This window comes from Styela clava, chromosome 14 (genome assembly GCF_964204865.1).
Source record: "Styela clava chromosome 14, kaStyClav1.hap1.2, whole genome shotgun sequence".
NCBI classification, from domain to species: domain Eukaryota; kingdom Metazoa; phylum Chordata; class Ascidiacea; order Stolidobranchia; family Styelidae; genus Styela; species Styela clava.
In genome coordinates, this window is record NC_135263.1 from 6,181,373 (window position 1) to 6,196,635 (window position 15,263).

The window sequence follows — 15,263 nt, forward strand, 5'->3', positions numbered from 1 at the left end:
TACACTAACATGGTGTAGTTAAGTATGGTATAAGGTTATCATGCTAATTAGCAGAGGCATAGCAAGGGGGAGGGGGAGTCAGAACCCCTCTTAAAAAGGTTAAAAAAAGAAAGCATTGACTGCTAGCTGTTACAGTCTAACTTGGCATTTAAAATGTTTGAAAATTCTTGGCTAAACCCCTGCTAGAAGATTAAATTTAAATATTGTCTTCAAGTATTCTCAAGTATTCTAACCCCCGATGATGGCTAAATTATTGCTAATGCAGCTGTTAATAGAATTCTTATGGTAATTTTGGTATTATCCTGTTATCTCACCCCATAACCATCATAGGTTAGATGCTTGCCCCACCTTTACAGAGATGGGTGGGGCAAAAACATAAACCTTATCCTAAAACAAATTAACCTAAGAGGAAAAGATTTAAACAGATCAAAAAATTAGTTGTGAGACATTACCAAGATACAATTTTAAATCCATAAAAATGCAACTATCTAGAGAGATTATTACTAATAAAAAAAAATTTGTAAAAATTATCATTGAAAAAAAAAATAAAAGTGTATTTAAAATGATATTAATATCGTATATTCAGTGATACTGCACATTTAATTCATCATAAAAGCATATGCAATATCTATAGGAGCCATCATTCAAATTGCACAGTATGTATTGCAGGTATGTATTAACAGCTGAGTATAATGCAGCCATGTAGACAAAAGCTATATATTACAGAATTCCAGCTGTCAAAATCAGGCTGCTGTATTAAAAGATGGTTATAAAACCATTAGACCATGCAAAATGCTATTACAGACACAATGAGTAGGCAACACTAAATTATAAAAACACATCTAAGCAGATATCGTTTGTTTAGAGGCAGCCAAGTATGGGAATATGATAAAGTGACTTATTATGATATGGTTCATGTTTGATAATGGGATTTGAGGATTGAGTAACTACACTGTACAGGAGCTTCAACAGTATTGTAACGACAATAGATTTATGGTTAAATCTTTGAAATTTAAAATGATGCAATTTTGCATACTGAAATTTGAAATTAGAAAAGATAACAAATACTAATAGATTATGCTTCATAACATACTTCTGTGCTGTATGGTAGTATTTCAAAAAAGATTTACCCCATTGATTAGCTATGTTCTATGTTTGCATCGATATAGGTAAGTTATATATAGCACCAATTTCAATATCAGCAAGTTATAAAACATAAAACAAGTTATTAAACGTACAAACATGTTTCGTTTTGGTATTTACTCTCACAACAATATTTCATGTCAAGTACTCTAATTACATGCGCTTCTCTGTAATTGGATCTTTATTCGCAATTCGAAAATGAAACAAATATGCTTAGAGACAAAATGAAATAAAACATTGCGCAATGTGTAGTTATTAGATTGTATACAGACTGAATTGATTTCAATCTAGGGCAGTCTAGAGTATTTTTGAAAATCTGGTGATTTCAGAATCGAATTGAATATTTTTGTTCAGATCGAATCTTGGGAGATTGGTGATTGTATATACAGTATTTTTTTGATTGTAAGGAGTCCAACAGACAGTTCGCTGAGTGTTCACAATCAATGGGGAACATGTTTCATCAATAAATCACTCAGAAGAAAAAAGTTAGGCTACATGCCCGTTTGCATTTCAAAAATACGGCTTCAAACAACAGATTCACCTTGATCTTGGGCAAAGGAAAATAAAAACAAGATGGCGGTGATTTGAAATTTTCATTTGAAATGATTCATATAATTTACTATTCGATTTGAAATGCCCAGCCCTATTTCAATCCTTCCGAAAAAAAATGGCTTATCACATCTCGTTGAATATCAGTGCTTCTCGGAGCAAATAGAAATAATAAGCGTTGTATTGAAAAATAACTGTCGAAGCTAATGTTGATGAAAAAGCACTTGTGGTTATATCAAACATTCAGTAATGTTATAATCATGCATGTGCAAAAAATGAAATCCCAAAGAAATGATTAAATTTACATATATTATAGAACCTTTCCATGTTGAAAATTGATGCTAATAAAGTTTTTTTCCATGACTCACATTACATAAAGTTATGTAAGTCATGAGATTAAAGTCTGGAAACTTGACTAAATGAATAAAAAAGCACGAAAAGTGTGAAAACAACTAATGAACTGCAACTTGTTTTTGAAAGGCACAAAATTCGTAAAGCAATAAAACAAAAATATAAATAAAATTTTTGTGTAACACACTTACCATTTATTGGAGGAGGTGGTGGCGGGCAATCAGGCATACTGCTCAACCTTGCTTTATTAGCTTGTAAGAATCTTGACGTCTGTGGAATTGCTTCCATAGGTAGTGTTGGACTGTCCTCTTTCGATTCATCAGATCCATCGTCATGAGCAAATACGCTGTCAGTTGAACATCTACGTTCATCATTCTGTGAATAAAATGTCATAAGAGGTTGATTCCAGTAAATCATAACAAATTATCAGTACTTCATCCCATGGTTGTGGAGTAGGGGAAAATTTAACATCAACTCTGGGTTGAAAAAAATTGTGGTTTTGACTCGGGGTCAGGAATAATTTTGAATCCCGAATAAATTTTGTCTGCAAATTTAGCCCAAATTTGAAGAAAATTTAATAATGATAGTGAGTAAGCTTTCCTAAACAGCCTGTTAATTAAGAGCGCTTCGTCAACTTATTGCTTTTTGAGTTTTTAAAATATACCGACTTATTTCATCACCATCGAAATCTGAAATTCAGACTCAGACTCGGATAAATCAGATTTTCGACAGCGATTCGAAACCCCCCTCCCGACTTTTGAAATGTAAAAAAAGTATTTTTTTGTATCATACATAACATTTTGATAACAACTTTGGTATATGAAAATCTTCTTTAATTGCCTGTTGTGAGTGCTAAGTTGACTTATGCTTTATAAGTCCGCAGTAAAAATTTTCATTTTGATTTTTCACTATTAATCCTAAATTCATCCCAAAATACATGATATGCATCCACAAATCTTCTTAAAACAGACACTACCTCATACCTTTTCAGTCATCAATAATGATGGATTTTGTTCGTTTTTATCTAGAGTCTCACAGTCAGCCAGATGAAAATATCTGTCAGAATCATCATCTTCAGGTGGAGCGAACATTGGTATATCCATCGACATTTCACTATGATTGCCTGTGATAAGAGAGGAAATTAGCTTCTGTTAGAAAATTTGTTAGTTTTAACCAGTAGTTCTCCAACTTTCACGATCTGTGGCCTCATCTATGATCTAAATATTCTCAACACTGTGTGACACCCTTGCTCTTCAATGTAAAAAAAATAGTATTGTTTTTAACAGGTTTGCATTAGTTACTTTATTCGCAACACTTAATGAAAATGCGCCCATGGTCAAAAATTGTTACCAAATTGCGGTTAATTTACTTTACTTAACATTAATAATGTGGTTGTTGCAAATGGTAACTAAGGCCTTTGCTTGTGGCCCCCAAAAAGGGAGAGGGCCCAACCCATTAAAAAAAAAAAACTTCTGACAAGAGGTTTGCTGGCAAGATTTAATTAAGATAAAAGTATTACTGCTGTATATATTTTAAAAAATGTTGTTAAAGATGACCAAGCTTCTACGACTGCACTGTGATTAAATTATTTATACATTTTCCTTGCTGTTCACTCCAAACAAGAGTCAATACAAGCAAAATTTGAGAGCTATAAATTTTGAACGAACAGGAACCAGAATAATAGACTCACTCATTATATGTGGCCCAAAACCAACGCCATTATCAAATGAAGCATCTTGCACAGAAAAATCATAACCATTTTCAGATGTAGTAAGAAATGATGTATTCACAGTTCCATTTTGCATGACTGGTGAAGGATGATTTGGCTCGATTGGCTTTGACAAGGCAGTAATGGTATTCTCAGGTCTGGGCAACACTGCAGGTGGAACGTCAGATGTAGTTGGCCTGTATGTGAAAAAATAAAATAGCAGCCATGTAAGATAAGATCAGTATCTGCAGTGCATTGGGGTAATGTTGTTTCGGTGTACTTATTTTACAGATATTATAAAGGACTGTGTTCTTCTGAACTCTCGAAACTTATTCCTTCCATATAGGTTTTCAACCACCACACTCAGTTTGCTGTGAGCTCTCACACGCTTACTCTTAAATATCGTTACAAGCCCAAAAATATTTCATGACGCTTTTTCACAAGAACACTGATTCAAAAAGCACACAATTGGTATTTTATAAGATGCAATTCTATGCTATATTTTTAATAGTCTCAGACTCTCAGTAGCTCTTGGTACTTCAGTGGCCAATCATAAATTCACTCGAAGATCCTTTATTCCGAGTGCATGTTGAATTGCTTTGAGTAAGCTTCCTTAAAAAGTACTATTTGCTGCACACTAACACAAATGCATTTTTTTAATATATTGTCTCACCGAGGTATATATTCACATATTATGGTATATATTCCAATAGTGGAAATATGTTTGTCTGAAAAATTCTGATCTCAGTCAGACGAAACGATACAGAAATACATTTGTGTCAGCCTGCAGCATAACTGATGAACTTACAAGAGAGAAGCTGCAGGAGAATTTCCATTCACATTTATGTTTGGTTCTCCAGCTTTGAATGTTTGCTTCTGCCGACCCAAGTCTGATTTGTCATTAGAATCTGACATAAAATTATAATACAGTAAATAGTAATTCAAAAAAATCATAAGTATCTCTTCGAAGTTCAATAAAAAATTTACCGTAACGATCGGAAAATTTGTGAAAGATGTGTAAAATATCCTATAAAAAAACACCAAACAAAACATCATAACAGAATGACTACATACCATAACCTAATCTCATTAAAAGGTAATGTTGATACAATGTCATTATACCACCTCCGTAAATATGTGTTTTCATGACCTACCATGACTAAATCCGCACAGATCACAGAGACAATGCACCCACGATGACATTTCTCTGAGGCTGTCAGCAACCAAATAAAACGTTCGAAGGTTCGTTACAATTGCAAATACGAAATGTTCTGTTGTATCCTTCTTATCGTGTCGAACAGGTATCGTCACATTAATATCAATCTGTGGAAAAAGGGAATATAATGGATTGAGTCAAAATCGGGGTAATCTAGATTTTTATTTGAAAAGAATATCTTTCCCAGCAATTCTGAAATTTCCATGGTGCGTGACACCGTTTAAAAGAACTCAATACATGTATTCCCCTACTCTTCTATAAAAATACTTTATATTTCAAATAGTTATTTGTGTGTCATGTTTCATAATGAAAAATTCAACAAAAAGAAGTAAAAAATGAATGCATTACAGTGAATGAATTGAACGAATCGCAATCAATTCACTTTAAAATTAACGTAGGTATGGCTGATGGTATTTAATGGAGGCTTTCGCTTGTGGTCCCAAAGAATCACTCTAAAGCAAACTAGGAGAGCCGAGAGTCTAGTTTGAAAAACCCTGGTTTAGACGAAACATAGAGTAAATATAATGGTGTATATAATATCATCCGAAGGGAGTTTAGAAAAAAACTTAAGAGTAAGCTGTAGAAGGAATTTAAATAATTCATCAGGAAAATACCCAAAATATGATCTGTCATAAAACTTCCAAACAAAAATGTTGTGCTATGCAATGGGTAATAAATTCAATTTGAAATTTTTGAAATTCAAATCTAATTTTCAATCCAAGCAAAGGTAAATCAGGTTTATTGAATAAATTACTTATGATAATTAGCTACTTACTTGCTTGCAATCATTCAAATTTATGCTCTTTATTGGTTTTTTTGAAGTCTGATACTTGGAATATTCCAATACATTAGGATCCCCTGATAATCTCCCTGATTTTAACACAAACCATCGTTTTTTCCATGACTGTAAAAACAAAAATATAGACATTTAGCTTGATGTTACAATAAAAAATAGTCAAATAAATAAAAGCTTTTTTAAAAAATAATAACGTACTAAATAAAATTCAGACACAACTTCACTTTTGTATAATAACAAAGTACATAATCTTATCCAGCAACTAAAACTCTTATTGTAGCTATCAGTAGAGGTTAGGCGAGACAAACTAGCAATCCCTCCTCAATTCCTTGTGCTAGTGGATCCCATATGCATATAATGCAAGGATGCCGCAGCAGGAATAAACATGACCATACTATGCAATTCAATAATCGTGCTGCACACTAACACAAATGTATTTCTATTAGCATTGCTCATTGTGGTCGTATTTCCGGCTGATAAAGTATATAACCAAGTTTGGTGGCAGACTGGCAGTCGCTGATATTTTATTTCAAATCTATGTGCATTGGGCCTCTACTCTCAACATTCACTAAATCGAAATATGTGCCTTCGACATCTTCAAATTAAGTCTATAACAGAGTATACTATCGGGTGACCCCAAAAAAGAGAACTCAGGTAATTTGAATCACATACAAATACAAGTTCAGTTTGTGAATAAATTTTCTAGAACTAATTAAGAAATTTAGGGTTCTGTTTTTGGCAATTCCCTCTGTATTTTATGCAAATATGCAGATTGAGTATAATATTACAGTACAAACCTAATAAAATTTTACATTCCTATATGCATAATAAGAAACTAGCAAGTTTTCAATATACCAGTCCTATTGCCACGCTAACCAAAATCTTAATACAACCCTTTGCATTAGCATGAATCATATATACAATTCCATATTTCGACCTCTCAACTCTAACGGCCTACAGAGAGCAATTGGTTTAAAGCAATGATCATGCATCCTTTATATATCATGTGAAAACCGAAACGAATCAGTCAAGCCGAAAATAATATTGCTCACATATATAATATTCTTTTACAAAGCCATTAATAAGGAAACAACAGCGAAACTAGAAATCATTGAAGGGGTAAACAAAATAATTATGACGGCATAAAATCCATTATATACAATCCATTTTATGACGCCAATGAGCAAAATGTGAATATTTTTAGAAGAATACCTTGGTTTGGATCTAAAACAGGCATAGTAATTATATTTAGCAAAGTATATTAAAGTACGGGCAAGAATAGATCATTTCATTGAGGATTGATGTCACAATAGCCCAAGCTTTTGCAAAAGCTTGGGCTATTGTGACATCAGTCCTTATTTTCAAATTGTTCGTTACATAACGTAAAATTCCATAATGAAAAAATTTTTGTAAACAGACGATGTGAAACTAATAAATTACAACGCTATAAATATCGCTTAATGGGTTACAGTGCATACATGCATTGTGACAACAACAAAACATGGATTTCAAATGAAAGGGTCAAATGAAGGCAGAATCCAGCTCAAGATAATAAAGATTGAATAAATATTGTGATTGTGTTGGTTAATTTGAAATAATGTTTTCAACTGACGTCATTTGGTTTTATGTAAATGTAAACACTATGAATCACATGGTGTGTACATATCATAAAATAGAAGAAGATCAAGAGCCCACATAGTCAAACTCATGACAGTGACCTATCTGAATTTATATCCAACATGAGATACGTTTTTGATAAATGATGTTAACATTTGATAGCATGACAGTTATAGATTCATTACATATAGAAACTAACAGTCACACAACCATATACTAGTATCATACCTGCTCAGGGATTGCCTGATGATTGAAGTTTTAATTAAATTTAAAATTAGGTATTTGGAAAATGTGATAAATTAAATGAATTTTTTATTATTGATGATATTTTGCCATTCCTGCAATAGGTTTATTATTTATGTTAAATTGTGATGTTGAATGGTTTGCCTTGTTTATAAGACGCTTGTTTACAATGTTTGCTCTGAACAAGGCCCGTACAAGCATGCAGTGGTATCTAACAACATTAAAAGAGCTGCTACTTCTCATTCCGGCATTGCTTACCCAATCAATCACATCTTGTGTGAGGTGCTGGGCATGACATTTAGCTTGTGATAAGGAATTACGAAAATATTATCTAATTTTTTTCCCATGGAAGTTGTATTAGTTGATGACAAACTAAATTTGACCTTATGTTTGAAAAATAATTTTATTTATGAACAGCAATTTTGTTATTAATCTTTTTTTTAAATGTTTGGATTTAAATAAATTTCGTGGGCACTCAGATATCTCTGAAACTCTGAATTGAGGTGCCCAAAGCTAATTTATATTAAACACATAACAATTTCTATAAAAAAGGGAAACCACATACTCCACATTAGCAAAATTAGAATTTTTTTTCGCAAAAAAAAATGAGAGAATATTGTATTCATCATCAAAACATGATCATGACCAAAAATAGCAATAAAAAATTAAAATCTGATGATATAATTGTTGCATTGTTACATGATATTATTAGAAATCAATCCAACTGGTAATTACAAATTAAATCATGTATCAAGAATACCAAGATGATGACAAATTTTAATAATCCATCATTATGACATCACCATAGGACAATAATATCAATCATCATAACATCACAATTGAAAACATTAAGAGTGATTGTATTTTTATTTTTACAACTGATTAACATTAAGTTTTTTAGGTTAAGTTGTTAGTGGGTGTTGTAATATGTGGGTGGATTATGTAAACAGTTAGTCAAACTGGTTATAACAGCGGTACAACAAATGACATCATCATAATAATGATGTAACTTGTAGGAACAGTGTTTTGAAATGTACGTGTTGTAATGTTTTTAGTATTTGAATTAAAAAAAAAAAGGCTTGATTTAATATGATCCTTGACAATCAAATTTTCTTATATTACCACATTTCAGAAGTATTATGGTTAATTTTTTTGGTAGTTTCTGCGAAAATGTTCTAATACCCAATTTGGACAAGCTTAGAAAGCATAGTGATTAATCCTTAAAAAATGAGTTGTGATTGTTATTCACACCTAGTATAATTTAAAACTTGTAAATCTGTGTTACTCATAAATTCTGGAGTTTTGACTAAAAATATCAATTTGAACCAAAATTAGCAGTCATACACAAAACATGAGTATTTTGCACAATATGGAAGTTTTGCTCAAAATAAGTGAAATGATTGATGTCACTTTTTTAAGAAAATTTGCACTCAAAAATAAGGGATTGATTTTTGAGAGATGTCATGGACAACCACCGAACAGCCATGAACTACAAAGTCTGATACTGTAAAGAATTAAAGCATAGAATTGAGCATTAGTAAATACTTACTGACACAAGATTCAACTTAAAGTTGTTAATATGTTATATTTGGTTCATCATGTAAGAATAATATTATAAACAATCCCGTGAATTGGGAATTGAAAAAAAAAAAAAAAAAACACAATCACTAACACATTCAATTTAAAAATATTGCTGTTAGTGTTTTCATAATTTTTTCAAAAACCGAAAATGTCAGTATTTTTAAAATTATGGATAAATGACTTTCACAATGTTTTTCTATTACATTTGGTTTCTAATCCAATATTAATAATACCATTATGAATATGAAACTGAAATATCTTAGCTGTAAGTAGGTTTCACTACTCAAATGCTGGAAACATAACAAAGTCCATGAAGGCATACTAAAAATAGCAACACGCGTCCGTGTATGGGAAACAGTCTTGTCAATCACAACAGGCTGACACGAAGCCGTGCATCATTCCGATGCAAAAATAGTGTTTTATGAGAGGTTATTCTATTTCTGGCAACTCGAACTCAACTCGGAACACGTGACCGTCAGGTAATTTCGAAGCTTGAGCTTCATGAGACTTCGTGTCACAACGCCAACCATGGTTACAAACTAACATCAATTTTTCATGCGACGCCCGTTTCAATACTCCCCCAGGCTTGTTGGAAACAGACCGACATGGCTATGTCCCAAGTGTACAGCTCTTAGAGTTAAGAATATCTGGTGAGGCATTGCGCGTGCTTTCTTTTACGTCGAGCAAAGGTCAACATTCCGTTCTGTGACTTCAGATACGCACGCTCTCTTCAATAAACGTAAAACGACAAAACGTGAAAGTTCACCATGACTACGACGCAAGCAAACTAAACCGTAAAATGTCGTCGTCTTCCAATAAAGCTAGCTCTGCTGAACAAAAGTAACTTAATACAGCAAGGGACTTCACAGAAGAACACAAATCAACGATTAATATTACCACGAAATATTAATATAAAAATCATTTTACATACACCGAAAGAAAGGAAATAAAAGTACAAATCGTAATCTTTTAGTGCAAACTCTGCGCTAAATTATTTTAGCAAAATTTGAACGCGGTTCACATTTATTCACAAATAACAGCTGTTATGTGATACAGCGGCACCAGCCAATCTTAAATCATCTAAACCCTGTCCAAGGCTGTCCTTTACAATCTAAGCATTTAACATTGGTAGAAATTAAGTTTAAACCATTTGAAAAAAGTATTACAATATGCAACCGATTTTGTTAACTCTTTAAACGACTGTGCGTTGACGACGCATTCTAATTCCACATGTCCCTGCACAAGTAATACTGAAACAATAAAAACGTAATAAGCAATAGCAATCCTACAAAGCAACACCCTTATCCTTAGTATAACGCGGAATGGCATCAATATAATTTCCTTATGACCTGACTTTGTATACAGAAATCACGCGACTGGACATTACAACCACAATGAGCAATTCATCTTAACAATACATATACAAAGATTTGCGATGTCATATCTTACTAATTCTTACTCATACAGGCCACACTCTATTGTTCATGGGAATGACACTTAGTCTAGTCGCTGCGTCTGCACGGTGCATAACCTCATTTAATTTGGCATAGCACAAATGTATTTCCAACAGCTCTTTCGATATAAGATCACCCAAACTGCTGACTGACAGACTGGTATCTCGCCTTTGACTGATCACCAATTAAGATTCCTTGGATCGAGCAAATTCGAAATAGTGTAACATACCTTTCCCGTGGTTGTGGCCTAGCGCTGAAAGCCGTACATGTACAATACACGATTCAAAAACACATTATACAATCTATTCATTCTCTGGCGTTATTTGGATAAAATTTGGCGCGACCATTGGTAAACAAAGAATATTCTGCACCACGTGGTATTTACGATCAAGCAGTCGAACATTGGGTTTTCAGCAAACAGTACCCCTTGTTAGCAGATGACGCGCCCACCCTTTGCTATCTATACTCAAAACGCTACCGATGAAGCATTTTTTCATAAACAGGGTCAACATTTAAGCATATATGAAAGCGGATGCCTTGAATTCCAGGCCGAGTATGAGAAAACAGTACTGCGTAATATTTTATCAATAATGGGCCACGGATGTTAAGCATGATGTACCGCGTGTTATGATTGGTTCATATTTAAAAAATCGGGGGAAAACACGCGACCAGCGGATTTTTGAAATACTTAGTGCTGTAATCTCACACTTCGTTGGAAAAGTGATACGAATACGCATGATAACATCGTTATGTCTACGAAATAGTAGCGAGACACGGACAATTGAACAATTCAAATAAAACGCAACATTAACTTTCCAAAGAGTTCTCAACGAGTATGGTAATGCCCAATCAATATAGAACTCGATCGTTTAGAATATTTTGCCAAACGTTCCGCGAGAATAAGTTGAAAAAGTCATCAAGAGTTCGAATTCGAATCAGTAAAATTCAGATTTATTCCTGGGAAATAGTTAAATAATTAAAGATTACAATACAAAATAATCGGGTACTTCCAGTAAACGCACAAGAATACAATAAATCGATTAAATTTTACAGAAATCCATTAAATAAGTAGGCCCAGGTACTGGTAGTCTATTTCGGATTCGGGTGAATTCGTACTTGACTTTGAAATTAGCCATCGAAATTATTGTTTAAATCCTAATTCCAAGTCATAAGTATGTAATGAAGATCACTTATACTAAGGCAATAAATAATTGATTGCGAGGTTTTCCGGTTTTGGGCCTATTTGAGAAACAAAAAATAGATCAAAAAATGATGATACTGTCAAGAGCGGAAGCGCATAAGATACAAATGCCACCAGACTGATAAGGTCTAAACATAAAAATAAATAAATATATAATATAATAGAATAAATGAAATATAAAATAATTCGAAGGGTACTTTTTTCGGTCGCTAAAATGCTAATTCCGTCCTGGAGTATAACTCGTAAACACACGCCGTTCAACAATGAAACAGAAGATACTAAAATTGACGCGAAGTTCACTTCTCAGAATTGTGAATCTGCAAAAATTTCAGGACGACCAACTAAACTTGATTTGCCAAAGGAAAATCGTTGAGTTTTAGTGTAAACTATTTTCAAGGCCGGTTTCACACAAAAATCGGTAGTGTATGTACCAGGTTAGGGTCATGCCATAATTTTATTCCGATTTATTTTAGTTCTATTACGAGTTCGGGGACTGCCTGTGTTAGCCAAGTGAATGTACCCCCATAGGTTTCAGTCCCTTTACACAACTTGATGTAAAGTAGGCGAACAAAATTAGTTACCTCCATATTGATACATACATTTCTGGAGCGCCCAAAAGTCAATATGTTAATTTTCGCCAATGTTCAATGCAAAGCTGCGTTAACCTGTCAGAGCCCCAGACACAGCCATGTCTACCAACGTAGCACACGATTAATCAAAAAACGAGGAATCGAAATCTTGAAGAATTCATTTTTGTCCTTGGTAATAAATGAGGCATACAACGACGAGCTTACTATGAAGCAACGTCATAAGGAGAAAGCGTCAACAATAAACGAACGTAAGGTTACGACACATAAACAATCTATTAATAACCAACTCGACAGAAGAAATTAATTTCCACCATCTGACTGGGATACCGTTCCAGTAGTCACTGCTGTAAAACCCGCCGAAAACTACAGGATATTTTAATCGTAAATTTTGAAGTCAATTTGGTCCCTCCGGCGTAACATTTATATGAGAATATACATCCACTACCGGGGATGTCCATGCAATAGTTGTTTTCATCGATGAAGTCCGTAAGTTACGTAAAATAATTTAAGTTGCTACTAATCAAACGAGACACGTTTATACCAATAGGGCAAATTCCAATTTAAAAAAAAACGATAAATTATACTAAATTTATGAGTAATTGAAGCGCCAGCAGCTACACAAACTATACAGATTACATAGCGGAAAAAATGTTATATACACATAAAAATCTCATATTTCTCAAGCCTAAAGTACGATTTACTACAAAAAGTCATGGCATTCCGCCATTATAATAACCGGTAGTACTTGCACAGAATCTAAAATTGTATATTTGCATCTTACAAAATCACTACCAAAATAAGTGCCCGTTGCTGAAGCTGAATTCATGTGGCACTTTCAAATAGGCAGTTTTGAAAATTATCGCGCCATTATTTAACCATAATGATATCAATATTTGAACTGTTGACATAATTATGACGTTAGTATGATCGGTTACGACAGACCCATACGCGAGATAGGCTTTTTAAATTAAACAATAATAAGCACTTTTGCCTTTCTCCAAATGATGCACCCGTAGTAATAATTTGTACAATTCAGTGGCATTTTACAGCTAGTCCAACAAGTATCGGCTCACGGAAAATGACTGATGGGTGTCTTCCGTCTTCCAATAGCCGATGCCACCAGATCGACTAATAACGACGTAATTTAGCAATGAAAAATGATATAAAGAGCATATTTCGTCCGTAGCTGGGTGTGACAGTTGGAAAGGTGTGACCATAAGGTCATCTTATAATAATGCCAGTCACGCTGTTTATTTGCTAGAAGCAAAAGGGAAAAGAGAGTCCATGGAATGACATTTGGACTAGATAATGTCGGATGTATGTATGTAAAGTCAGTTTAATGGGAACTTAAATTTAAAAATAATTTTCCGCTTGTGAGAAAAAGAATAATCTTTTGTTTAAATGTAAAATTCGTAGGGTGATTGAAGGCCCTAAATCCATCCCTATTCTACCTGTGATTGGAGCATGATTAGGGAGTCCGGGAAAAGTTCTATTCAATTCCAAGCCCATCGAAACTCCAGATACAGATATTTTCGACTCCGACTACAGAGAAGAATGAAAGAAATCTCTTGAGTTACAAAAGTTTAAATGTGAAAACTGACATTCGTTAATAATTCTTTTAAATTTCATCAAAATTTCGACTCCAAGCACATCGGAAAATAATTCTGAAATTTCATTCCAAATCCGATTCCGGACTCCCGGAAGTTTAAAGTTTTGACTCCGACCCTAGGAATGACATATTGCCATACCTTGGTAAATTTGGTTAAAAATGGCATGTGCTTGAAATAGATTCACTCAGAAAGATCAACGAAATAACAAGCAGAATATTTCAATTACAAAAACATGAACGAGTTTGCAAAACGGCACAAGCGAGGACACGTGATTTTCCGTCCTGTCATTCGTATCGTGGGAATGTATTGGATCATTGCATAGAGCGGAAACGATAAATGCCGACTACAGACATAATCGTTGCTATATTCATAAGTACGTACAATTATTCAAATTGCAATCTTGCAGTGGGAAACATTTAAGATGCGCAATATAGTGTGGTAGCATTCATTGCATTGCAGGCAAAAATTAAATTTAGAAATTCAGTGCTCATCTAATTGTAACTTTTTTGAGGTCATGGCACCAATACCCCCATCAAAGCGCGACCCCTCAAAATGAATTTCATGGTCAACTCATGTAACAAAAAAAGATGACACAAACAAATAATTACATTAATGATTATATTAATGATTATGAAAAACGGATTATTGTACAAGTTAGTTGACATTAAAATAGCTAACACGGCGATCTTCTACATAATATCTCAACACACTATACACTGTTAAAGGTAACGTTTCAAGAAGCTATTAATCTCAATTAGACAGGTTAATTCGCAGTCAAAGGTAAACGACTACCAGATCAAAAAAGGCGGGAAAGAACCTTCGACTCACACACTGAAAATAGACGAGACAGCTATTGCGTTACTGTTATTGTCAATCTGCTGTTCTGTGAACTGATAATTAATATAATTCCACAATAAGAAGTTATGACTTGGCTTTTATCAGTTCACGCGGACATCCAAATACGGTGAGTTATCAAAAATTCGCAAAAATTATCTATCTTTCAATGTATTTCGATACAAAGCGGAATTGTGCGAGTAAAAACCACTTCCGATATTTCAATAATTTATTGAATATTTTAATAAACCGCCAGTATGCCATCTATAAATCACGTCCGATAATATCCGACTGAAGTTATTAAAAAATTAAATTTACGAATCCAAAAAATAAATTCCATTTTTTAGTTTTTATCAGAACATGCGATGTT

The 15,263-nt window shown here is 33.6% G+C and overlaps 1 protein-coding gene across 1 annotated transcript in view; it reads right to left on the reverse strand.

Moving 5' to 3' along the window:
* LOC120340515 (uncharacterized) overlaps nucleotides 1–15,263 on the reverse strand; it is a 30,519-nt gene that overhangs the window by 8,174 nt on the left and 7,082 nt on the right. Inside the window, exons 2-7 of the mRNA XM_039408790.2 lie at nucleotides 5,743–5,871; nucleotides 4,906–5,074; nucleotides 4,560–4,659; nucleotides 3,734–3,948; nucleotides 3,027–3,166; nucleotides 2,235–2,418 (exon numbers count right to left, since the gene is read on the reverse strand). Of these exons, the coding sequence (XP_039264724.2) occupies nucleotides 2,235–2,418; nucleotides 3,027–3,166; nucleotides 3,734–3,948; nucleotides 4,560–4,659; nucleotides 4,906–5,074; nucleotides 5,743–5,871 (937 nt within the window). The remainder of the gene's footprint in view (nucleotides 1–2,234; nucleotides 2,419–3,026; nucleotides 3,167–3,733; nucleotides 3,949–4,559; nucleotides 4,660–4,905; nucleotides 5,075–5,742; nucleotides 5,872–15,263) is intronic.